At 41.2% G+C, this 27,242-nt stretch overlaps 1 protein-coding gene across 1 annotated transcript in view; it reads left to right on the top strand.

Annotated features, from left to right (window-relative positions):
• The window catches only part of SNX10 (sorting nexin 10), a gene marked incomplete at both ends in the record, with an annotated part of 30,324 nt that extends 10,435 nt beyond the window's left edge, over nucleotides 1–19,889 (top strand). Inside the window, 5 exon segments of the mRNA XM_079538101.1 lie at nucleotides 8,572–8,658; nucleotides 10,721–10,821; nucleotides 11,480–11,578; nucleotides 19,116–19,331; nucleotides 19,811–19,889. Of these exon segments, the coding sequence (XP_079394227.1) occupies nucleotides 8,572–8,658; nucleotides 10,721–10,821; nucleotides 11,480–11,578; nucleotides 19,116–19,331; nucleotides 19,811–19,889 (582 nt within the window).
• Nucleotides 19,890–27,242: the final 7,353 nt, after the last annotated feature.

The raw sequence follows: 27,242 nt of genomic DNA, 5'->3' as shown, positions 1-27,242 counted from the left end.
GAAGTGAGAACCAGTGGTTAAATTAACTGAGGATAATGTTTGTAGTGCTGCAACTTAGAACATTTCTTCTTTCGGTTCAACCCACGCCATTCTGTGTCTTGGTTAGTAATTACATTCAAGGTTGCTGAAAAGAACATCCCCATGTGTGCATACGAGTATCAGAGCACTCTACTTCCAGTAATTCCATTTTCCTATGGCCATTGTATTTATGTAGGCAGTATATGCACGCCAGCCAGAAATAAATCTGCCTCGTTCTTCCTGTGTGTATGTCCACACAGGGCAAGCTGACTGTTTTGTGCAGCAGCAGAGGTTGTTAAGATTTTATCAGGATTTCCAGTGAATGAGTGGATTTAAACTGTGAGTTAATGACAGGATTTTTGGATTTGGCCTAAGTATATGCCCTTCCCCACACGGAAATCCTAAATCCATAAATGTTGTCAAACTTAGCCTGAGTTTTATCCAACATGCAGAATCTGAAAGGTTTGTCAGCATTTCTCTCTGTCGCAGAGAGAGTTTAGAGAGGCTTTTGGATTCTGCCAACTTCACGTATTCTCTGCAGGGCCACCCAGGTAACTCTGGTGTCTCCCAGACCCCACTGTAGTTACAGTGCTGCCTCTGCTTTATTTTTTCAAAGGATAAGCAGGGGTGTCCACTGCAGGTGCTGTTGGGAGCTTGATGTAGATCAGGGGTGCTAGGATGAGCGCTGGGACACAGGGTGATTGCCAGGAGTATTGCAAGTATCCCCAGATAGGGACTGCACCAGTGTTTCTGTCACTGCTAAGCAGAGAATCTGCACATTGTGAATTGAAAAGGCATAGGAGTGGGATCATCTTAATAAATTAAATCCTTAGTTATGGTGCAAACATGTTTTCTTCCACGTACAGAATGGCGCGTGGCTCTTCCTGCTGTTTACTAATGTGCAGCAAAAGTAATAATGACCTTTGAAGTAAAGATGAAATGGTAAGCTGATGTCTTTTTGGTGTTTTTTTTATAGGTCAATCTAGATTTTAATACAAGACATTGAAAATGACACCAAAACATGAAAAACAAGTAAGTGACTTAAACTTTAATAAAAATGACTCTATTTTAGGTGGTTGTGAACTGTATTTCGTTAAGATTTATAGTTTGTCATCTGATATCCATCAGATTAAGTAAAATAACTGGTCGTGGCAGTTTTTTTAACGTTTTTCACTATAGTGAATAATTCCAAGGAAGCATATCTGTTTCTTCCATATAGCAGACTAAACCTGAAGTCAGAATGACCTTTATCTTTGGAGTACATCCAGTTAGAAACACTCATGGTGATTAGGCTGAGCTGTGTTAAAGGGGTACAAAGCATAGTAATAAATAAAATAAGACAGACATTTTAATGGCTACTGATGCAATCTCAGTTACCATTAATAATCTGCAACCTAAACTTTGTTCATTTTAGAATACTGGAACAGAAATGAAACTGATTTGTTGCCTCAACTGAGAAATGTAATTCCCTGCCTCCAGTCTTCTCCACTTCTTCTAGATTTTGGCTGATGTTAGCCAAAGGAAGGCAGTCTGATGGGGTATTTAAACATCATCTGATCCTTCTCTGAAATTGCACAAAATGCAGCATCACATAATTTTTTTTGCTTGTCTGATGGTGATTTCTGGGTCTTTGTGACTTCTGTGCAGTTACCTCATTTTTAGGATCTGGATTAAATGAAATTAAGATGGGTCTCTGCATTACATGGTGAATTGTGATTCCTGCTTTGCAGGCCCGGTAAATTTAGTTGAGCAATGCCAACAGATTAAGTGGGATTAATGATATGTAACTAATTAAAGCCCACTTTGCCACCATTTCTTCTGTAATTATATTTTAAATTCTTCAGAAGTGGGTAAAAGCTGAAGATACAAACAAGGTTTCGTTGACTTAAGTCTAATTACTGAAATAGTAGACCTCAAAGACCACTCAAATTCAGGAGAGACCAAAGTCTTTCATTTGTGACAGTATCCCTGTCTGCTGTTGCTCGTAGGCTGGTACTAATGGACAGCTGTAGGTAGAAGATTTCTGAAAGCAATAGTTCTTTTTTTTTTTTTTTTTTTTTTTTGAAAATGATATTTTTCTGTTCAAACCATGCAGTTTCAAACGATTTCATTGAAATAATATATTAAAATGAGCTCACTGAAGCATTCCAGGATATAAGCTGACTTGCAATTAAAAAATGTGTGGATGAGTCTTTGGAGGCAAATGAATTTTAGTGCTAGTGGTGGCAATGGTAACGAGGAGATGGTTGGACTAGATGATCTTATAGGTTGTTTCCAACCTTGTGATCCTATGATTCTATGAATTTTCTGATGAAATTAAATCACTGCTAGTTCTGTAGCAATGCTGTGGGCCAGGAGCATCTCTAAGCCACTGGACAAACAGGTTGATGAAGAGCAAACCCCGCAAGCAGTTTTGAGGAAGAATTCCTTTGAAATGCTTAGCTGCTGATGCTTCTGCTGTGCTTCATGTCATCAGGAACCTCAGGGATGCTGTGCTTTTTCCTTTCTCCAGCGCTGTTGAGTAGGCTCCAGGACTGGTTTGTTTTTAACAAGGTAGTAATAAAATGTTCCCGTCTAACCAGTGAGCATTAAGAATTGTCTGCCTCAAGCTAAGATGCCTTCTGCACTGGAGGTTAGAGTGAAATGCAGAAGTGTGAGAAGCTCTGGCCTCAGCAGGCACACACAGAAAAGGGAACATGAATTCCATAGCAGTGCTGGTCTCATACATAATGGAGTTAGATTTTAAGAAACAAGCTGAAGCCCTGGCTCTGCTTCTGCTATGATTGAATCAGCAGGGAGTCCTTGTTTTTTGTAGTTTATTATAGCCCAAACCAAACTTAGCTATGCAGTAGCTATAGCAGTCTATCTGCTGATTACTGATTTAGCAGAGAATCTCAGTATGATCTAATTATTGCAATAGGAAGCCCGCATACTTTGCTGGAATCAGGTAATGAAGAGCTTAAACTGACATGCGCCAGGGTTAGCACGCTGTAGGAAGAGTTGAAGGCTGCCAGCAACCAGTATTTTGCAGGAGCAGCACCTTCTGGGGAGTTGGTTTTTTTTTGTTTTTTTTTTTTCTTTCTTTTTACCACTGCTACCATCAGTGAAATGGGGAGAATAGAGAATTTGCACTTCTGATATTTTGTCTGTCATATGGGCAATGTGATGCATTTATGTCCTAAGTAGCAGAAATAATGTCACTGTTCATAGAAGGACTAGTGTCTTCCTGTCTCCTTAGGTTATCTGAGTGCTATTAAATCCCATACTTTGCTGTCAACTCTCAACCACTTACCCCTCAGGCAGAAGCTTCATATACTTGTGTTAGTAGCTCTGCTCCAGTGTCTGAGCCTTCTTCAGGAAAAGGATTTAATGAGCACCAGCAAATCTGCATGTGTGCATCTGGACAGTGCTAAGTAACTCGTTCCTTAGCTTGTGTGCCTGCTCAGGGCTAATGGATTTTTCCTACCTCTCTCACCTGCACGGCAATTCTGGACAAACAGTGTTGTAACAAACCTCCTATTTGACCTGATGTAACATTCTGGGAGTGGGGGGGGGGGGGGGGGGGGGGGGAAGAGGTGCATCTTCTTTCTTTCTCTTTTTCCACAACGAGTGTGGCTTAAGACATTTATGTGGTCCAGGAATGATGTGTTTTATTCTTCATGCTTGAATTGTTAAGCTGCAGAATATTCTGGAGTGATGCATTGCCTTTCATTCAGTATTCATTGCATCAGAGAGAAGGGAAGGAGATGACTGCATAAGTGGCTCAGACACTAGGATGGGAGAGAAGAGCTTGGATTTCAGATGTCTATCCAGTCAGTCAGCAGATATTTTTTTTTTTTTTAGGAAGTAATGATTTGAGTGAGACTTCAACTCTGTCCTGATCAGTGTGAGCCACAGATACCTGCATGCTCTCTTCAGCACAGTACCGATAAACTCACAGTTTCAACAGTTTTTACTATCCAGCCTCCAAAGAGAAAAGATTGCAGCACTCTCAGTGTGAAATGCCTTGTGCTATATGTGATTGATCCTTTTGCTAATGGACATCCTGATGGGGAAACTCTTTTTCTAGGAGGATTCATGGGAAATAATGTTTTAGGAGTTATTGACTAATCAGATGCATATCCATGGCACCACAGAGCATGAGGTTATCACCTGATAGTGTCTAGAGCATGGAGATTTGGACTAAAATGCAGCTGGAACAAATGAAGCATGCAGTCATCCTGTGCAAGATGATTTTTATTCCTGCCTCTCATGGTAGATTTTTCCCATATTAAAAATAGATATTTCCATGTCAAATTTCCTATTTTCCTAATGAGAAAATAAAAATAGACTTCTCAGAAACACCATTTTTTGTGGTCAAGTTCATATATTGAAGCTTGTGGATTATGCTTTACTTCAGAGCATTGCACTGCATTGTTGAGGGGGAAAAAGAGATTTGAAGCAAAGAAAAGTCTTGTTTGCCTCAGCTGCTGTTATGGTATATTCCTCCCTTTGGAGCAAATCCAAATGGGAACATTTCAGTCTTCAGTGCTTGTGTCTACATAACCTTAGCACTGCCCTTTTCCTCTGTCAGCATGCCTGTTCCCTGTGCAGGACTGTGACTGTGAGAGTATGTTCAAACCAGACCTTGGGGTCACATTGGCTGTTTTGTCATTTATATTTGACCCTAACCACTTGGTTTGCTTCAGTTCTTAAGGACAGAGTAGCAAAATGCCACTGGTGCCTAAGCTGGCAGGTACCGAAATCACAGTTGTGAATTAAGAGGCATATCCTGACAGAAGCTGCTCTACTCATTCCTGGCTTTCTGAACAGTTAATATACTTCTTTTCTTCTTATTACTACGCACATCTGCTTTGCTTCTGTGTCTAGTAACTCTGCAGAGTTGTTTCACACAGGAGGGAGAAATTACTTTTTCTGTTCCCTCAATCATCCTTAACTGAACTAGCACGAAATTCTGTTTTAGGGCATTTAGGGCAGATTGTTCATGAGGATATTTAGGCCAGTTTCACAGCTGGAAATCAAGTGAAAGCTGAGTTTGGATAGGAAGTGTTTTGCTTATGAATTTCAGTTTCTAGGAGAAGGAACGAACAGAGATGCTGCTTGCTGATAGTTTTCTTTTGGAATGATGTTTCCAGTGCAGTAGTCTTCCACTCTAAGGGTTGGGCAGTTTGTACTATCGGCAATAAATTCTGATTTGGAGGGAATTGTTGCTTTAGGCTTTGCAGAAAACATATCATCCTTAAGTGCATAATAAATACATCCTCAAAAATAAACAAGGGAAGCCAAGAGAAAAAAAAAAAAAAAAATTAGACAAAGTTTGTATAACATGGTGTAATTGGCAGATCTGCCATTCTGGAAAAAACAAAGAGAACTGGGAGAAGGAAGGCAGCTTGAAAATGATTGCAGCAGACTAATGTAAAACTTCCCTGAAATTTTGGTTTTCTTTGGGTTCTGTTTCCTAATTTGTAAGGCTGGTGTGCAGCATAGCCTTATGACAGAAGGTGAAGCATGTTTTCACGTGGTCTGTGGGAAGAGTTCAGCCTCGCCCATCACAGGTAAACAGCAGATCACTTGAAGATAGATGTGCTTTCTAAGGGTAACCTAACTGATATAGTAAGACTGGGAGGGAAAGGAGTATATAGAGAGGAGTAAGACAATTATTGCCTGAAACTGCTATTATCTGTGTAATGTTTGTGACCAGTGGCCTGAGCCATCTGCCAGAGTAATCTGCCCCCAAACTCTGCTCACACCCTCACATAGCCTGTATGTGAATCCTGGCCTTGTACAAGGCTTGTGTTACAGGGTGGCTTAAGCACTGTTTGTGACAGAGTAATCTGCACCCATAGCAAGCAGTTAGGGTACTTGAGTTAAGTCATTGTTGTTATCCCAGTAGGGTTTTGCATCATAGCGAAGGCTTGAAGGTCAAAAGAAAAGGGACAGGCTCCGTGTATGATTTCACTGTTTCAGAGCAGCAGAAATGGTAATGAGAATTGGAACGATTGCTTCCAGGATTCAAGACGTTTGTAGGGGAAGTACTGCAGGTCTTGGGAAAGGCTGTACATTTTGGGTTTCTTCTCTAGTTGTTTCACGTTTGTCTTGCTTCATTCTGACCTCAGCCTTCGGTAAATGAAGGAAAAAAAAGAAACACCCATTGCTCTGCTGAAGTTAAGGTTCCCTAAATTGGAGCTTATGCTGACTGTGTGGCAGTTTCCAGAGGTACCCTGCTGTACTGTAAAACATCTGGACTCTTGGCTCAGTGATGTATCATCCAGATGCCTGCCTACTGCAGTACTTGTAGCAGGTATTGTTTTTTGTATGGGCAGAGTCTGAAAATTGTTCAGCTTCCACTTCCTGAAACTTGGTGGCTGCTTAATTGGAAATTAAAAGTGCATGAGGCTTTCTTTGGAAATCATGTGGCCTGGATCCAATGACAAGGTAACCCATATTTATCCCACAGCATATCCAGTAGTAGTTTTTTATCATAATGTTTCGGTAAAGTAGAGGTTTAAGGGAGCTGTTTACTTACAAGCCTATTTTGATTTCTTACAAAGGAGAAGGCTATAGAAGGTCACTTGGAAATGAAGTAATTTGATGAACCTAGGCAACAGGAAGCAAAATAGAAAGATGATATGGCAATTGATGCTGGGAAGGGATCTCAAGGTTAGTTATGAGCAGGCTGTTTACAATTTTGACTCCTGGGTGCGTATTGTTAAGGAGGAGAAGAGGGGATAAAAAACTACAAAGAACACAACAGAGGAGTCTCCAGCATTCTTCAGTGAAGAAAGAAGAAGCAGAGGTGGTAGGAAGTTATTAAATAGGCTTTAGTTGGCATGACACTCATGACAGATACCAAAATGGTGCCCAAAATGCAGAAAACACCCCTGTGACTAGAAGTGGGGCTACACAGGGTAAATCTGTGGGCTGGATCCAGCCACCAAGCCATAGGTTCCCATCTCTGAAGATTGAGTCCAGACCTCCGTGCCACACACAGAGGGCAGTTACTGCTCAGGAAAGAAGTCACTTTTCCTGCCAAGGCTGTCCTTGTTCTGGCAATCTGTTCCATGTGTGCTGCTGGTGTATGTGGTGGAAGGAACTTAGCTGAAGAGTAAAGGTTTATTTCTGATATCTGTGGTTTGGGTATGGAGAGACAGTTTGAGAGCTTTCTAGTTCAGGATTTTTTGAAAAGAGAGATACTGGAAAAGCATATAGTTGATTTCTGTACCTGGCTATTAAGTGCAATGCCGCCTTCTCAGGAAAAATGTCTCCACAGCTGAAGATTATATTCTTGTCTTTCAGTCTGTGAGTGGTTGCCTCTTTGAGGTTATCACTTGTTTAAGCAACTGCTTTTGGGCAGCCTGTTCTTCTTGCTGTGGAGATAGCAGGTAGGTAGACAAAGCTTTCAACCTTTGTATTTTAAAGAAAACTTGTCCATCTCAGTATGAACACACAGTTTTACCATATGTATACAATCTGTATATATATTTTAAATTGTAAATGCAAGATTTCATATGGTGGTTAGCTGAGGATACTCGGAAGCATATGATTCTTCAGCTGCTCCCAGTTACCATTGCAGCAATGCCCGCAGGCCTCTCTCAGTCCTTTGGGATCACTTTAAGTCCTAATATAAATGTATGAGCTGTAAAGAAATGGATTAGATGTGACAACCCCTAGGACAAATACTCTGTATCACTGTATGATGGAAACAGAATTATGCTCTGCAGGGTGGCTGTGTTGCTTCCTTGTACAGATTGCTGGAGAGGCTGGGATAGTAGTGCCCTTGTCCTGAAGTCCTCAGCTGTGCTCTGTGCATTAAGTTCCTGGGATATCAGAAAACATAAGGGCAGTATTCATCTCCTTGCACACTGGATCTGGACTGTAGGCTTTGGATCACAGTTCATGCTATCAAATCACATCCAGGGCAATTAATAGTGGTACATTCTTATCTACTGGGCTGGAGCAAGTAATTTCAAGTGTGAAAGGAAGGCAGTTCTTCAGCTTCTTGTGGAAGTACAGAGTGGTTATCTCTCATATCCCTGGAATCAATGTGTATAAACACTTGATTAAAAAAAAATAAATAAAATGACAAAAGAGTTTTAGGGGCAAATAAAGCATTGTGCTTAAGTATTGGGTACACGGAAAATATTTGCAATACTTTTTTTTGTGAATCTTGTACAAAGGTGGGAAAAGCTAATTTTAATGCTTGCTTAACTGTATCTCTCTTTAGTGACTTAGAGTGTTAGATTTTAGTTCTTAGCTGCTGAGATCACCAACACTCCCATGCATGAAGCATGTATGACTTTTCATCATATTACTTAATCTGAAATATTCCCTTTTAGCTAGCATTTTGGCAAAGAATTTCCTGGGCGCGTGGTATAGCTCAGATGATTCATTGCACTTTGCTTCTCCTTTTATAGCATTGCAAAATTCAATAAAGCAGCAGTTCAGCTTTTAATCTGAGCGCAGTAGTTTATGGAGCAGCTGAACAGACAAGAGTCTTTCAGGTTCTCTTTGTTTTCTGAAATTAATTGCTTGATTTTTATTATGCACCTGCAGGAATTTGTTACTGTTTTGGTGCGAGACCCCAGGACGCAGAAAGAAGACTCCTGGCATTCTTACATAGACTACGAGATATTTATTCATGTGAGTATAAAAATATCACCAGAGATTCTTTGGACTCGTACTATTGCTTCTGTCCAAGTTGGGACTCACTGCAGGTATTAATGGAATTTCTTTGCAACAGCTGTGGGAGGCTGTAGGATGTTAGTTTCCTTTTAATGATTAGCTGCAGTGGAACAGGTAAGGATAGACTGGCCAAAGGCCATGCAGAAAAGTGCTTGGGAGAGCTGGGAGTAGGACCTGGTATTGCACTCACAGTTGCATTCCACAGTGTCTTACAACAGATGCTATTCTTAGCTTTACTTATCAACTTAGAAGACTGTCTGGATCAGTGGTATTTTACCATTACAAAAGAGTTTTGGTGTTCAAGTATTCATGCTGAAAACCTGCTTTATTTGCAGGTATCTGTTTATTTGTCCTTCGAGTTCTTCTGTTTGCCGAGTTACTTGGTCACTGCAATGTGCTTGTTTTCAGCGTACCTTGACAGTCATGACATGCCAGCTCAGTGGTGCTTGGATGTGTCAAATAAGGATATTCTGGTTCATAATTGTAGTTTACCTTGTGTTAATGGGAGTGCCCTTAGAGTCATAGCCTCTTGTGTCTTATATCTGTCTTATACATAAGTCTATTTTCTTCAGTGGATGTGAGTTACTTTAATTTCCTAAACTAGAAAAGTTATTTTGATTTCCTAAATCTAGATCCAGGGTTTTTAATTACAATGTAAATAAAGTTTTCTGAAGCATGTCAGCTACTGGATGAAGAGTTTGAGAACACCAGGTTACCTGGTTAGCACAAGAAAGAAAGAATTTTTCTTTGTGGGAGTTAAGCACTCTGTCAAATGATCGCTTGTTAAATGTCCATCGGGACAAGCACTTCTACCCTATGTGTCAATCAGCTGTGAAACTTCTGCAGTGTGGGTTAAGTGCTGATTCAAAAGTGATAATAATTTTGACACACAGGTAAGAGAAATTCTTTCTATTTGGCAGTGGGTGGTGTGCTCTGTTACTGTTTCATAGGCAGTAATGTTTCTCAATAGAAGTGTAGTACTGTCTTCCTCAGCAGCTGTTAGAATCATAGAATGGCTGGGATTGAAAAGGGCCACAATGATTGTCTAGTTTCAACCCCCCTGCAGGGTTGCCAACCACCAGACCGGGCTGCCCAAAGCTGCATCCAGCCTGGATGGTTAAATTTGAGACAAAGTCATTTAGACACAGTGTTACATGACTCATTGCTGAGCATTTCTGAAGCTGGTAAGCATCAGCTCGGTTTCCTGCCAGGACTCTGATCAAGTATCTAGATCAGTCCTACCACCCAGTCTACCAGTTGGATTCAAAGTCTTGGTTCTTCCAAGTTCCTAGACCAGCTGGATTCCCTTTCTATCTCCTAGAGTATTTGAATTCTTAAGCTGTGCGCTAGCCAAGATACTCATCTGTTTCAGAAAGCTGGCATCTTTGTGCCTTGCACAGTCTGCATTGTACAGTTGGCTAACAGCTCTCAGCAAGATACTGAGGGCTGCTTGGACTGCAGACAATTTTATAATGGAGTCTTGTCTAGGAGATGGTGTTTCCCCTAAATGTATGCTCCACAGAAAAACTTAGCAAAAGCATTTAATCTTCATGAATTGTTTCTCTTTGAATTGGCATTTTCTGGTGGGGTAGTAGTGTTCTATGGGAAAATTTCCAAATTTTGCAGAGTGCAATTTCTTTAACTTATGATTGCACACTGTTAGAATAGCTAATTGTTTGCAGAATTATAACTAGAATAGCTAAATGTGGCTTTTTTTCTGTAAAGTTTGGCATTGTCTGCTAAAACTTTTTTTTATATAGAAAATTGTACCATTATCGTGATTATCCTCTCGATTTTAAAAGTAAAAGAAAAAAAGGTGATGAAAAATTCACCTGAGAAGCACTACAAACTGTCACCAGTGCTGTCTGAGATACAGCACGGTCCTCAACATAAACTGAATTAATGTCAAACTTTCCACCGGTGTCACAAGGATTAGCATCTCAAATGTTTTCTTTATATCATGCCTGCACTTTATGCTGAGCTTGTGTGCAAAACATTATTTTATTTAACTTCCCAACAGACAAACAGTATGTGCTTTACGAGGAAGACATCCTGTGTTAGACGGCGCTTCCGAGAATTTGTTTGGCTTCGGCAGAGGCTTCAGAGCAATGCTGTGCTCATGTGAGCAACTATTTATTACTGGTTTGTTTCATTAAATATCTATTTAATAATTTATCAATAACACAGGGAAGGGGAGCATTGTTTCCTCTTAATTCTGAGAACTGTAAGAATCAGAACTGGGAAGTGTCCTGCATTTCCTACTACTACAGTTTATAGGATCATAGTGTTTTAAACTCAGAAGAATGTGGTTTGTACTGATAAACTTTGTTTGGTGAACCCCAGCCTAATTTCTAACAGATCTGAGCTGTTTCCTTTTGCTGCATAGAGGTAGTGGAAACAACCAATGTGGCCAGCACAGACTACTAGGCTATGCTGAGCTTGAGGCTGTTCTGCTTAAACTAGTTGATAACAAGACTATAGGTGTATGTTCTGTGAGCTTCTGGGATGTGCATGGTAGAACCTAAGAGCGTAGAGGGTCTAGGCAGGCATACCTGCAGTCATATCAACTGGACCAGAAGAATCTGAGTCATTATTCCTTATGAGGTATTGTCAGAAGCCCTCTGATTTCTCAACTTTTGCGTTGTCAAATTCAGTTTAATGAGGCTTCTGGAATATGACTCATTATTTTCAAAAATGTGGGATTGGCATTTGCTTATATCAATTTTCTTCATTGCTTCAGCTTTGTTTTTAACTGTGTACTTGCTTGTTCTTTATAAAGACAGTTACCTGAACTGCCATCTAAAACTCCCTTTTTCAATATGAACAATCCCCATCACGTGGACCATCGTCGCCAGGGCCTGCAGGAATTTCTGGAGAAGTAAGTGCATCTTGTCTTAGCGAGGTTGGCTTTTTCATGATGTCATCAATTTTGATTGAACGTAGTTCATCTCTGGTACCTGAGAGCCACCTTGTGGTCAGCTGTACATGCTACATGTTTTGCTTTATTTGCGCAAAGTCATATTTCATACACATGAATTCAGCTGTACAGGCTGTCAGAAATTGTCAGCTTGAGGTTTTCTGTCATTTCATGGACTGATTAGTAGTAATGGTTTAGTATTTATATTGCTTTGTGATTGGTTATTAAGGTTGAAAAATATTTCATGGTGATGCTTACTTTTGTCTTCCAAGAATAAGCTAGATATTATTTATACAAAGAAATAGACTGCTTTCCATCTCTATATTCATGGAATATCAGTGCCTCTGTAATGAATTCTGGGGTCTGTACCACTGGGAGCTTGGGAAAATTTGATAGCGAGTTCTTCTAACATGGATACTACCTGTAATGCCAATTACTGTGTTTACCACTGCCAACATAAACAAGCTCTAGCAGCTGTGATAATTTTCACTACAGCTGCAGATTGTATAAAATCATTCAGCTGTGTGGTTATGTAAAAGATTTACGTAAATGAACACAGCTAGACTGTGACCTGAGTTACAGGGGAGCACTGTGTTAGTTCCAGCAGTGCATTGCTCAGTAATGCTGCTATAAAGCCCTTTACCATCTGCAGTGGCAGAGACCTCATTGCTGTAATTTTCTGCTTTCTCTGCCATTATCCTATATCTTGCCACTGCTGTTATGAGTGCAGACCTGTTCAGTGTTGCTATGGCAGAACTGTGAATGACTTTGGATGCTGCCTTTAGCCTCTGTTCAGATTAAGAACATAGCAAACCTGAGAACAGAGACATTAATCTTCTATTGTTATTAATGTTTCTGTGAAGCAGAGCTGCATAAGGAAGAAAAATCATTTAAGACTTTAAGCCTTATGGTCAGGAAGCAGAGGAATAGTAGGCCCACTGTTTTTCCAGTCAGTATGTTACAATTATAGGTTTCCATAGCAGACTGTAAATGCTTGTTCCTGAAATATATACATTAAGCTGAACAACTGAAGGCAGGGAGAGCTAGCCATTGCAGAGGCTCCATGTACAGTTGTATACAGGATCTGTGGCCAGAAGGGTAAATACTGGTTGAGGGCAGATAAGATGAGGAAAGGAAAGCAGAAAAGGATTACTGTGTATTTTCTTACCCTCAGGAGAGAAAGACACTGAAATATCGCCTCTAGAAGCACAGTCGCTAAAACTGATGGTCAGCCAAAGAGTCTGGTAGTTCAGCTCTTGTGTCTGAGCAATTTTACATTATCTGTGCCTCCTCATGGAGTGGTGAATTTTCAAAATCACTCTTATTTTAAAATGTTAACAGATTGGCCTCTGCACTAAGGTATGTTGTCTCAGCATCATAAATAATAACAATCACTGCCTGTGCTTCAGGAGACAAATCAGAGGTAGATTCTCTTGAAACAGATCATCAAATTCTGATTTTGTGGATGCCTGTTTTGACAGGGTACTGACAGGAGAACATGATGGCTTGTTGAGCATTTTGCCTTGCTGCTGTTAGTCCAAGAGTGAGGAAAGAGGCATCTCTGTTGTAAGGAAATGATTTAAACATTTCAATTTGGATGCCTTTTAGAAAGGTGTCAGCTTTCCCTCAGCCCTGGGGTCTAGTTGGAAGGAATTTGCAGAGATAAGTTGTGTGGTGATGAATTGACTTGGCAAATTGCATGCTGTACCATTGCCCTCTGCTGGCTGGCATGTTAGACCTACTGCTATTTATAGTTAGGATCTTTTTATTTGCTGATCCATATTGCTGTGATGCTTCTTTTATTTCTTTCTAAATAAGTCCGGACCAAAGGACTTATTAGATCTTACACTGAAAAAGCATCTGGGGGACTCATTAACTAGTGTGTTGTCTTTAAGTCTTGTATGTGATCATTGCTGATTTTGGACCGCTCCAGCTAATATACTGAAAGCGCTCCAATTCTTCTGTCTTAATATATTGGTGGTTTATATACAGTTTGTTTATACAGCTGATTTTTCTTTGTGGGATGAAATCTGTGCCACTTGTGTGCATCTGTTGAGGCAGAGGTTTATAGGTAACAGATTTCAAATGCCCACATGTAAGGAACCCAACCTATATTTGATATGCTATAAGCTTATTGGATTGAAACCATACCTGCAGTGGAGTTCAGGTTTGTAAGAATTTCTGATTCTTCCCTGTGCCCATTGGTCTGTGTGAGAAGTTGCTGCAGTTTCTGCCAGGACAGCAGCCACATGCCAGAGGAGTAAGGATTTTGCTGCTGGAGGCAGCACCTTGGGAGCCCTGTGGCATCCTATCTTTGTCAACTGCTGTAAAGTCTCTTTGTTCTTCACATGTCACTCAACACAGGTAGTTAGCATGGTGAGGTGCTTAAAAAGGACCTCTGTGTAGCTTCTTCCTGTAAAATGTGCCAATAGCTGGAAACTATATCCAAGCTGTACAGTTTGGCGAAGTCTGAAAATGTTTCCCATTTTGATTTGGCTTTCCCACACCAGCACAGGGTAAGACCTGCTATTCTTACAGGTAATTATCTCTGAATGATGAAGAGCTGTAAGGCTTACTTCTTGCCTGGGCGTAATTTAATATTTCAAAAGTCCATTTGCATTAACGGAAGCTAGCTAGCCCATTTTCAATTACAAATTACTTTGTAAGAATCAGGAAGACTGTGTTTTTTTCCTGGTATGTATCCTCATGCATTTGAGGATGTCTGTAGGTTGATTCACTGGAAAAGCTTACTCTTCAATTGGAAGTCAAAATTGAGGCACTGCCTTATAGGACTAGGTTCTACAAGATCCCTTTTGCTTTCATCCCTGAATAGCTGAAGAACTGTAACTTCGGGATTCAGGTTGCCTTCCTTCCCACAAGCATAAGCTGGCATAGAGGTAGAGGGCTCTTTCCTGGAGAGGTCCCCACACTGTGACACATGGAAAGTGGGGGGCTGGTTCTGAAGAGGATGGATCCCAGCCTGCCAGGGCCTACATGGCAGATTGGTCAGCACCGAGCAGCAGGAGCATTGCAGCCATAGGCAGGTAGGATTGACTCCTGTGAGTGATGGCTGCCTTTTCCAGTGGAGCTGTTCTGAGCAAAGCATTGAAGCTTTTTCCTATCTGGTGAGGGAAGCAAACTGAAATAAATAATGCTTAGCAGACATGCTAATTCTTAAATGTATTCATTATCAGATCCTAAACAGTTGCTTCACAGTTGCTCGCTATCAGTAACATTTCCTCTGTTATAAAAAATGAATGAGGAGGCACAGTAGGCTTTTTAAAAGGAGGAAATGGAGCTTTGTTTACTGCAGGCTGTGCAGCCCTGCGCTCGCTGCGAGAGGCCGAGCGGATGTTCAATAGAGGGCACCACAGCCCAGGCTGTGATCTGTTGTCTCTCAAGTTTTATTTTCTCCTTTCTCTCCTGATATGATGTAAATGGGCAGAGTAAATTTGTTGAAAACAAAATCGGAGTGTTAACCTTCCACACATATACGAGTGTGCATCTGTCATTGTATTAGGTTACAGTAGATACAGGAAATCTTTAGTTAGGATTAAGTTGTACTGTTCGGCCATATGTTGTTCTCCTCCAGCAGAACAGTGTATAATATACCTAATAAAATCATGTTGAAGAAAACCAGATTTTGGACCTTGTCCAAATAAGACAAAGCACATGTTTTCCCTTTAGTAAATGTTCTTGCTGTAAGATGGGGAAGGAGAAATACTCCTCATATACTACCCAGAGTTTCCTCAACAATGACATTACTACTTTTGGTTGTGAAGTCATATTTTCTGCCCCTTTTCTTTAAGGGTCCAGAGATCACAAGCACTTACTGAAAGCTTACAAACAGATTCACATGGCCACGAATAAAAAATGATTTTATTATCTCTAATTCAAATGTAGAGCCTTCTCCTGCAGCCCTCTTAATCACATAAGCAGTCATTATGCATGTGAGCAATCTGGCTGAGAGGAGTGAGATCTCTGACAAGTAATGACTGCTGATGTGATAAAGACTTGCAGGATTTAGCCTTTCATTGTTATTCTAGGCATGCACAGAAAGTCTGTTGTTCTCTTAAATGTGTCCAGTGAGTTTATAGGAATTATCATTGTGAGCCCCATGACTCTGACATTAGCACAACTGTGGAGGGAGCTGATTTACATCATTGCAACTGCAGCTTTGCATTGACACCTGTACTCATAAAACTGAGGAACACCGTCAGTGCTCCTGATAGGATTCAAACAGTGTGAATGCTTACCTGTGCTTTGGTATTAATGTTATATGTGAGTATTAATATTGGGGCATTCCACCTTTTCTTCTGCTTTTATTGATTTGTGTGTTGTGCTGTGAGATTTTGACCTTGCAGCCCATGGAGCCCAGTGTGCATTTCAGAGGTGCAGCACCTTGCACAATGAGTCCCCAACTTGGTGAGGGCCTATGGGGTGGCTGCTCTGCCAGCCCTCAGTGCTGCTCCCACACCTGGCCACAAGCATGTGGTTATTTCCTTGGAACAGGATTTCCAACAGGAAAACGTACTGCTGACTGATGGAGCAGAAATTATTTTTCTTTTTGATTGCTAGAAGGATGCAATTAAAAAGCAATCTAACCTGTTGGTTCAGATGAGGGGGTGAAAGCAGTTATTTTTTAATTAAAAGAAAAGAGAAACGTTTCAAGGGTACAACTGGGTGAAAGGTGTGTGTGTGTTTGCGTTTGTTTTAACTGCTTTGCAAAACGCTTTGTGTGTTTGACGTCTTCCCCCGCCCCCAAATGTGTGCATGCTATTTAGCTTCACCTACGTCTTCCCGTTCCTTCCCTCTCGGTTTCTCTTCCGTCATTTCAGCTCCAGATGGCGCTGTGAAGCAGAAAAGAAAATCACTGCGAAATAATGAGTCCAATGTAAAGTAAAATTGGGAATTGAATTATAGCAGCAAAGGGGAAAAAAAAAAAAAAAAAAAGGACAGTAGCCTTGAGGTCCCGATCAGTCTGTGCTCTCATGGCTTTTGTTTGCTGTACCATGCGTTGGGTTACTGCTGAGTTAATAACGGCGCTTTCGCAGTTCAAGGCTTAGCAGAATTGTACTGGACATGAAGTAAAGCTAAAATGAATTTGTGTCCAATATCATTGGCATTAGCGCTCATTGCTCCTCTGGTGTAATGCCTCAAACCATCTAAAATCAATTTTAAAGATTAGCCATTATTTTATAAAGAAAATAAAATAAATTCCAAGCAGCAACCGAGCTGTAAGTGTGGCATAATGGCACGAGCAGTTAGTTACTTGTGTTTTCGCTGGGTGGCAGGAAACTTTGGAAGGTAGAGGAAGAAGAAAAGCTGTGAAACTAAATGCCATGGGCAGAATTTAATCTCTTGGCTTTTGCTGTGTTACTTTGTATTAGACACGCCAATGCTTAGAATTGCAGAAATGTGCATCCCCCTCCTTGTGCTTATAAGCCTGGGAAAACGGGTAGCTCTCCTTCCTCAGGGGGTGAGCTCTGCAATGTTGTTTTTATACTTTTTAAATACTTTTTTTTCCCTTTTCTTTTAAGAGGAGGAAAAGAGGGAGGAGAAAATTGACTCCCCTGAGCGCACAAACCGTAAATGTGGACTTACTGCGTAGAACAGTATTTTTTTTTCTTGTATTTTCTGTCGCAATGTTTGTCGTCTTTTGGAATGTGTTTATCACGAGTCAAGGCTGAAATCCTCTGTTAGCATCCAGTGAATGATGACTTTTCAAAGCATTCATGAGGCTGGTGCTGTCAAGGTGTGTAGACTTGTAAATTCTGTGATTTGGGTTGACTTCCAGGGCATTTGCTTGCTTCTTTATGAGAGCTAAGAAGTTTTTCAGTATGTTAATACACTGCGTGCATTGGCTTTACAGATACGTACTCTGTTTGCTATGTTTATTTTTAATTAGAGTTGTGAGAATTTATATGAGGTTGAGAAGACAACATGGGCATGAAAATGTGTTTTGAGTTTCAGTCAAGTCTGTTCCTTCTTAGACAGTTTTATATGCACCTGGTAGGTCACTGGGCTCACTGGAGGCATTTCCTCACTGCAAGAAGTCAAAGTTTGAATTATTTGGTTGAGAATGCGTGTGTTTGCCTAGGCAATGGAAATATGTGCAAACACAAATATCCTACATTTTTAGTTAGACAACTCTTATTATTTGTTTGGACTTGCCAGAATTGTATAGGCTTAGATAAAACCAGACATATGTTAGCATGCTAATTAAATGTTGTAATTTGGCTATTTTAGAGCATGGATTTCAGAATGTATTTGTATTTTAAAATGTTACAGTCCAAGCACTTCATTAGTCTTATTTGATAGTAGGAACTGATCAGTTATGCATTTAATTTTAATCAGAGTACCTATCAAATGCACTGTGTCTTACTGCTTTTACTACTACTTGCATTTAATGTTATTTCTTGTCTCCTACTGCATAGTAATTATTTTTGGGGGCAACTGTTGTAGCTCAAATGGGTAGAAATGGGTAAATAAAGACTCCTAATAGTTTTGGTTTCTTTAAAGATATTTAAGTTTTATGGAGTGCTATTTGGCACGGCTGTAGACAGTGATCTCTTGACTCACCTGGATAGGGAAAATTGCACGTGCAAATAGGCAAAAAGTCTCTTGTTACACATTGTAGGATATATGTACAGAAGAATTCCTTCTGTAGAGAAATGCTACAGCAAAGCTGCAATATTTTTTTCAAAATAGCAACGGTGATCTGCAATTTTAAGTCCTTGCAGAAGTGCCTCTACAATGTTCTGTGTTCCTGGAACGTATTACACTTTCTTTACTCCACTATATGAAAGTAAATGCTGTGTGCTAAACGTATTTGAAGATTTAACTTGAAATACGTATAAGCCAAATATGAAAATGGACTCTTGAAAAGCTAGAATGAAATTGCATGTAAGGTTCTCTGAGAACTGTTTAGAGGTATATTTAAAACTGTGCTCAGTAGCAGCATTTTCACTCGTTTAAACGTATGTCTGTAAGCAAGTTCTGGCTAACGTTGGCTCTGTTTGCAGGGATTTCAAAGTTTTCACTGCGTGTGTCTGGAGCTCTGTGTCTCTGCACACACTTCTTTGCCCAACCAAAGAAATTGGTGACTTGCAGCTTTCAGAAAAGCTTAGCTATTTAAAAACAATTATCCAAACAGACCAAATTTTCGTTAGAGTCTCCAACTGCCTGAAAATAATTAATTAATCCATGTTGTAATAACAGATGGTTACACGAAAGAAACGTCCTTGAAGTTATTCTTATAGCAGATGTGCTTAACTCTTAGTTTGGTGTTTTTACTCACCTGAAATTCCAAATAACGTAAAAAGAAAGTAACGCACACCTAATCATTTTAATAAGTTCATTACCTTCTGTAATTGATTTGGGATTCAGAAGGAATCTTAAAATCAGGGCATCATTTAGAATTTGTTCTGGTAAAACACTTCAGAATGTGCGTGTATCCACATAGAAACATTTCACTGCTCTTTTTTTTTTTTTAAAGGATTCTACAAAATGCATTATTGCTCTCGGACAGCAGGCTTCACCTCTTCCTACAGACTCAGCTAAGTCCGGAAGATATGGAGGCTTGTGTGTCTGGGCAGACCAAATATTCTGTTGCTGATGCGATTCAGAAGTTTGCCTCTTTGAACAGGCGCTTTCCTATAGAAGATGAAGAGAGAAAAAAAGGAGGAAACGATGCAGACTCTGATTCGGAGAGGTGATTTCTGTATTTCCTTACTTCTCGAGATTGTGTGTGTGTGTGTGTGTATATATATATGCATATACATATATATATACACACACGTACACGCATGCGTGTGCTTCAGTTTTTTGTTGATGTAATACTAAGATAATGAAAAAATTAATTGACTGAGATTTTATTGAGCTGTGACAGCTCATCATAGAAGTCTTCACACACACCTCCACACTGAATTAATGAATGCAGTAGAAATTCAATTATCTGCATTCTGATTATGTGAATTTCATTTAGTCAGACTTGAATTATTCGCGTTTAAATTATCTTGCTAAAAAAATATCCAACTGCACTCCAAATGGCTAATTAAAAGTCCAAATTTCCTGTCTCTCTTTGTGACTGGAGATAATTAAAGTTCTCCTCTGTTACTCAGGCTTTGAGTGTGTTGTGAAAACCAATTTCCTCCTTTTATTTTATTTTTTTCCTCTCCCCTTTTTCTGCAGTTCATCCTCTGGGCTTGGACCTAGTGATGACAGCATTTCATGTGGATGTAAAGCAAGCCTAGCTTCTGAAGAATCATGAAAGATCAGTTCTGTACTCTTATCTTAAGGACAGCACAAAATGGTTTCTTCTATGTTTACCAGTTACATACCCCACATAAATGCAACTTGCTAGCAACAAGCACCTAAAAGACTCATTGTCAACACAACAGTATGTCCTTACAGAGTTTTTAAACGGGCCTCAATATTATTTCTTTGATTTATTATGTCTGCTGACTCAGGTCTATGTGTTACCTATTGCATTTACTTCTCTGTAACTATAATAATCTCAGCATTGGGTTAGTCGTGTTCCGCTGACTGACGTGGCTGTTAAAATATTTCCCTTAGTGAGTGCACGTCTTAGAGCTGGAAAAATAAAGATAACTTCGTCCTCAGCTTTAGAGTTGGTGTATCATATCAAACACAGTCAAAGCATCTTTTTGTAATTTGCAACAGAGAAGTTTCATCTTTAGAAGTCATTTGACATTGGTGATGAAATTACATACCCCGCAAGGTATTAACTTTTTCAAGTAGCTCAGCAACATCAGCAAAACAACATTTGTACGAACTATACACTGCTGACAATTTGAGATATAAATATATCTTCCCTGATCTTTCTGTGATGTTTATGGAAAGCCTGTTTTTATCGTGTATAAGAACATAAGGCCAAAATTCTTGAGTATGGTTTCTTGGAAATTGGAAATGATAATAAAAATGACATAACTTCTAGGGTTGCTGAGGATTCTCAGTTCCCAGGGAAATGATGGGTACTCGTTCCCAGTGAGAATCTTGGATGCAGTCCATTAAAACCAATGGCTGAATTTTCCACTGACTGCACTGTGTCCAGGACTCCACCCAACATATTTAACTTCATGCACCTACATGAAGATGTCAGGAGCCATGCTTTAATGTAGCAGCATAAATGCTGTCTGTCACTCCAAGGTGATGATGATCCCATAGCTGCAACAAGCTGCATGAATGCGGGCTGGAATCTTCGGGAATAACTGGAGCCGCCGGTTCCATTGTGGCTGCAGTTAGCACATGGATACGGAGCACTTCACAAACAAAAGGCAGGCGTGGATACAACTCTGTAACCACCAATTCTTATTTTGATTAAACGTCAGCGCTGCTCTTTATTGTTAGCAGCAGCTGCGTAGCGTCTTGTCCCAGGCTCTGTCAAAGGAATACGTTTTGCTGTGGTGCTGTATTTATATTTGACATTTAGCTGCTATTAAAAAGAGCTGGGGGGTCCGATGGGCCCAGCAGAGCTCCGTGTGCTCCGGCACTGTGTTCCCAGCCTAAAATGGGTGCGTGTGTCCTCTTTAAGAAATCCGGGGCTACTTTCAAAGAAGGAGCGTTGTTCACCTCCTATGCATTACAGAAACAATAGATTATTAACTGGACACCTCATAAAGGTTAGCACAGGCATGTGTGGGCACGCTTTTTTCAAGCATCCAGCTGGGAATCTGTGTAATTTTAGAAACGTGTTCTAATAGCCTGAGGATAACATCTCTTAGGTAACTGCTCCGAGCCACTGTTTTCTGTTGATGGCAGCGCTTTCCTGAGATAAATACCCGTGCTTCTTTTTGCTTAGTCTGACTGAATTGCACAAATGGATCTCTTTGCCATCTCGGCTTGTGTGCCAGTTAGCAACGAAGCTGTTTTAACGTAAAGCTGATAACATTTAATTAAAGCAACAAGTTATAGCTAAAAGTAGCCTAAAAATAGTACCAGTGCCACGTAGGGATGGTTCCATTGCACTACTTTGTTTTGAGAGAGTGCATTATTAGAAAAATTGTTTTGGGAGCTTATTTAAAAGATGGGGATATATAAAGCTGGAATAAAGCTAGAAATGGGAGCGATGTCAGAGGATAGTGCTGTTTTCATTTAATGAAGTATAGGATGGGTGGGCTTTCTTTTATTTTTTTTTTTAATATTATTTTTAGGTTTTGTTTGGAAAGCTCGAGCCGGGCTGCTGAAGCACTTCACTGCCCTGCCCTGCAAACAAGCCCTCAATATTTGACAAAGTGCAGAAACACAGAGCGTGGAGAAACCTTTGTGGCTGTTTTGTTTTTCCATTCCAGGAGCTGATCTGTTTGTGCGCTGCTGAATGGATTCCAAGCAAAGGTGTTTCCGAAATAAATATCAGTTTTCTATCAATTCTGTTCTTATCTTGCTGTTTCCTTTGTCAGATTGCTCAGAAGTTGGAATTCTGCAGCAGCTCTTTCTTCTGATCAGGCAGAAATGTGTTTAAATATTTATCTTCTCACTGTTGGGTGTATTGGTTGTACTAGTGCATCTTTTTTATTATTATTAAAAAGGAAGGAAAAGTGTTCTATGTCCCAGTATTTATTTTGTGTATCAGCTGTATTGTGAGTGCACATGAATGCTTTAATTGGAAGCATTTAAGTGCTAGTTTCTATTTAACTTAAAGATATTAATAGGAAATCGGTGTCTTTTGCAACTTGAGCAAGGGGGTGATTGTGAGTGTTGTGCATTTTGCTTTTGCAAGAGCAGCCCTGGTATTCAGAGTGGTATTTCTTCGTTTTGAGCCATGCCATTTCCTGCTGGTCTTTCAAACAGGGTAATGTTGAGTTTGTAATACATTTAATTACTATTGCCAATTTCATCTAATGGCAATAATTCTGTGCTCGAGTAATTGCACTCAAACGCTGTGCTTTAGCTTTTGCTTAGAATGCAACATTCCTATTTTGTAGGATGATTTCTTAAAGTTTTCAATTAATTAAACCCAGTTACCCCTTTTATCCTGTGTTTATACTACCACTGAGGCTTCCTCTTTTTTTTCTATCAACAGCCTATTTGCTTTGACTTGCCCTGTGTAATTTCAACTATTTTTGTGATATGTGCATACACAGTTGTATTTGCTTTTCTTTTTTTTCTGGTTTTGTCTTTTTTTTTTTTTTAAATTCCCTCTCTTTTCCTTTCTTTCTCTTTTCCTTTCTTTTCGTAGAAATTAAGAGGAAATGGCTCCAGCCATACAGGCTGTGGAATTACAGAGTGTGTACCTCCAGGACGTTGTGAGCAACCTGTTACTGTGCCACTGAAACACATTTAATAAGAAAGAAGAGAAAAAGACATCTTTTGGACAGCAAATCTTCATGAGAAGAGCAGGGTGCTTCTGTAAACCCCCTCCACTTTCTGCCTGAAACATCCCATGCCCATCCCATGAGATTTTTTTAAATATGTTGAAATGTTTAGTGGAATAATACTTAAATACTGTGGGTGTGCACTGTTGGTGACTGTCACTCAAAGCGTAGGATGTGGTTTGGCGGTGGATGGCACAGAGCTGTGCGTTTCTCTGCTACTTGCAGTGCTGGGTTTCTTCCCTGTGGCTTTTACAGGGCTGCATCCTTCCCCAGCACCAAAATACAAATTCTGAGTTCTATGATCAAGCTGATTCTGTTCAGGAAAAGCCCCGGTGCTTGAGGAAAGGCAGTCACAGCACCAGAGAAGTGGTCGGGGTGGAAGGGATGTAGCAGTCGTTACGGTGCAGAAGCATTGTGCTGCAGTGCTGCTTCGCCTTCTGCAATAATGCCTTGGAAAGCACTGCATCTGCTTCCTATAGCAGGAATTGGCCTCAGCTGGGAGCTGTGGCACTTCTGCTTTGGTTCTTTATTGATTTGCGAGGCACCTCGGTGCACGGCGTGTGTATATATGTGTGTGTATTTGTGGGTGTGTGTGTGCAGCATCTGCAGAAGCTTCTGTGAGGGATGGGGTGAAAGAGGAGAGGAAAAAAAAAAAAAGAGGACAAAAGGAAAAGTGTGTGTGGGGGGGAGGGTGTGTGTGAAAGAAGGAAATAGGAAAGGAGAAAAAAATAGTGGAAAAAGAGGGAATAATGAAAGAAACAAAAGGGACACGAGAGAAATAATAATTAATAATAAAAACAGGGAAAGAAAGGTAAAAAAAGAAAAGAAAGAGAGGGGAAAGAAAACAAAAATAGGGGAGTTGCCCTCTCCCCGGGCAGGCAGCGTCCCCGGCCTCGCTGCCCCGATGCCGCCGGAGCTCCGCTCCTTGCCCGTCCCGCGGCGCCGCGCAGCGCTTTACCTGCCCGCCGCGCCGCGGGGCCGCGCACATGTGCCCGCGTCCCGACTGCTGGAGGCGCGCGGCCGCCATGCGGTTACCCGTGGCAACCGCAGCCCGTGGCAACGGAGAGGGAAGAGAGGGAGGGGGCTCCGCGCGGGAACAAAGGGGGCGGTGGCTCCGCGCCCCCCGCCCTGCAGAGGGAGCGTCCCTCCACGCCGCCAGGGGGCGCTGCGGTGCAGCGGGAGGCGCGGGGCGGGCGGCGCCCTCGCGGTGAGTGCGCGGCTGCGCGGGGCTGCGGCGCTTTTAGCGCTTGTGTGTGTGCGCAAATGGCGGCGGGCCGCTGCTTCGTGCTCCCCGCCCCGCGCAGCCCTGCCAGCAGAGAAAGCAAAGAGAAGCAAAACAGAATATCTTATTCTTTTGGTTTGATTTATTTTACTTCATCTTGCTTGATTGGGGGGCCTTCCCGCGCTCCCCGTGATGTAAGCCGTGGTGCCTGCGAGCACCGGGCAGGATTTATGTAATTAATTGACCAGTCTTAACCTGTTATCGTGATGTAAGGAATTTGGAACTCATTAATTTGGGTCCTGACAGATTTCATATTAGAGCTGGCAAATATGGATTGAGCCTCTTACTCTGGTAGCAGCTGGAATTTCAGTGACAGTGAGGATTAGTGAAGAAGACCTATTGCCGGAGTCAGGCTGCCTCTTTGTAATCAGCAGCCCCGCTCCGCATGAACGGGGTGATGGGGAGAGGAAAAAATAAATACCAAAAGGGGGAAAAACAAAAGAATACAGGGAGATGTGCTCATGTAGGGAGCAGAGCAGGGAGGAGAGGGCAGGCCGGAGGCAGCCGGAGCCTGCTTAAAGGCTGCGGTGGGAAATCATGGTTCAGATTAAAACACAGCAAATCTGTGGCTGTGTCCTCTGGGCAGCCCCATCCAGCCCACTGCTCCTCTCCTGTTGTTGCTGCCCTCCATCTGGGGATCTCATCCGTGCTGAACGTATTGTGGGTGCCTGTTCTGTCCCTTAGGGAAGGCTTCCCAATGTTGGGATTCACACCCACAGCAGGGCCCGCTCTGCTCTCAGCAGATAACGCTCTGGATCATAGCTTTAAGCCACTTGGTTTAATGCAAAGCAATGAAATCCAGACCCACAGAGTATGGCTTCACTGCCCTGCTTCATAGAGCATCCTTTGTCTGGCTGCCTCACCCTGCTCAAGGAGCTCATGGTTCCCTGTAGGCAGGGAGGAATTCACCTCTTGATAAAATGTCAACCAAGCACAACTAATTTCCTTGTTCATTTAAATGTGCCACACGTGCCTAACCTTACCATTACTTTAAAAACAAACAAACAAACACCAAATTAAGCATCTTATAGTGTAGTAGGCTATTATAATCACAAGTATTTGCAGTTCCTCTGATTCTTTCCATGGGTATATTTAAAATATGCTGGAGTGGTAATTATTTGCTAGTGTTACCTGTGAATTTGGGTGCTTGCAGAATTAGTCTTTACTACTGGCAGTGTCTTCCCTCCTTTTTGAGCTTGTGCATAAGAAATCAGTCATCAGCTGAGATGGGCCCTTGGCTTGATTCTAGCATTGTTTCTGTTCTTTGATAGTTGATAAGAAAGCGAAGCAAAAACGTTAAATAGAAAACAGTACAGAAAAAAATCTTTTGGACAAAACCGTCTCTGCCTCACATGTCTTGTAACTTAACCCAAGGCAGAAGGCCTGCTTCAGGTGATGTGCAAGTACCAAACACAAATGTCGGAGTAGAAATGCTTAAGACCCATCAGGGGCTGGTTCAGCTGCAGTCCATGGAAAAAAAATAGTTGTGCTGCTTATACTGAAGTTGAAAAAAATTCTGCCTTCTGAATGCTGCTCAGATTAAAAATGACATTCTTGTTTGAACCAATAGGTGGCTTTTGTGAATGTGCTGCAGTCAGGTGGGTTTTTTTCCTGAGAACACAAAAATACCTGCTCTGAATTAAAGAACATTTTTAAATAGCGGTTTTCAACTGTAATGAAGATGCATTTTTATTTCTGAAAGGAAGTAGGTACTACACGAAGTTCTAAATTTGTTTTCTATTATTCTGGAAATTCCTGTTCTTTGTGTGTAAGTCTGTAATGCATGATCAATAATTGTGATGATAAAGCGGTCTGTGAAATCTATTCTTTCTTCTCCACACGCACACGCTTTCAAAGTGCCATATATTTCCAGTTTGTAAGACCTCTCACGTGTTCCTATTTCATGTTGTTTACTCAGGTGATTAAGGCAGTTTTAGATGAATATCTCCCTGTGCTTCAGAAAGGAACACTGTGGTTTTGCAGAAGTCTCCCCTCTGAGCCAAGTGTCAGGAACTTTGAATCTATTTTATTTCCTATGCGAGCAATACTCACTTGCTGTGAAACTGGGCTTCAATTCAATTGCTGGGAATTTTGAGGTCTTGAATTTTTAGCATGGGACAGGATTTCTCCCATAAAATACATGGTTCCTACATTCCCACTCGTATCTGAATTTGCTTCCTGTGTTGATTTGAAGACTGTTTTTCCAGTGGTGAGACTGAAGTACCAAAGTGCGAGGAGCTATTCTATCCTCGTGGGCTGCTTTTCACCAAGGGAGGCTACTTTTAAGGGGATTTCACTGCTTCAAGATGTGCTCTGAAGGAGCTCACAAACCCCCTACACGTCTCCCATGGGAAAGCTGCTCCTGCAGCTGGAAGTGGCCATGAATGTGCCCCTTGGGACAGTGCTGTTTGGTCCCGACTAATTACCTTGATGGAAGAGTAACCTGTACATGGCAGAAAGATGGTTTCCTATCATATGGCCAAAAAGTGCCTATATGGTGCTGCTTATATGAATCTTCTCTGTTATTCTCCACATCAGAAGATCCACAGCCCTTGCTGTTTTGATGATTGAAGATGCTGGGAGAGTCCATCAAAAGGATGCAAACTTGATTGCACATAACAGGAACTCTGGAAGCAAGTTTGGCTCTGGATGACTGGAAGTCAAAGTAACCCCTTGGCATCAGTGCCTGCACATCACTGGCTGGATATAGGAAGTCCATAATTCTTCTGTGTTTATGATAAAGCTTTCCTGCTTAGAGCTTCAAAGCCCTCTGCAGTGAGGGATTAATTCAGCCTCACATGCAGTAAACAGGATCTGCTCTTTTACAGGGGGGAAATGGAGACACAGCAAGGCACAGGGACATCTGGGGCCTGCCGCAGGCCAGGGAAGAGCTGGGACTTTCCCCTGTTCAGTGCCAAGTGCCTCCAAAAAGCCCTGCTATTGGCACAAGACCTTTGTGAGAGGGAGCAGAGGGGCCCCACTTTTTGATGTGTGACTTGAATCACCT

Source organism: Tetrao urogallus (genome assembly GCF_951394365.1).
Source record: "Tetrao urogallus genome assembly, chromosome: 7".
NCBI lineage: Eukaryota > Metazoa > Chordata > Aves > Galliformes > Phasianidae > Tetrao > Tetrao urogallus.
The sequence above is the reverse complement of the archived record's forward strand: the minus strand, read 5'-3'. Positions and strand labels throughout refer to the sequence as shown.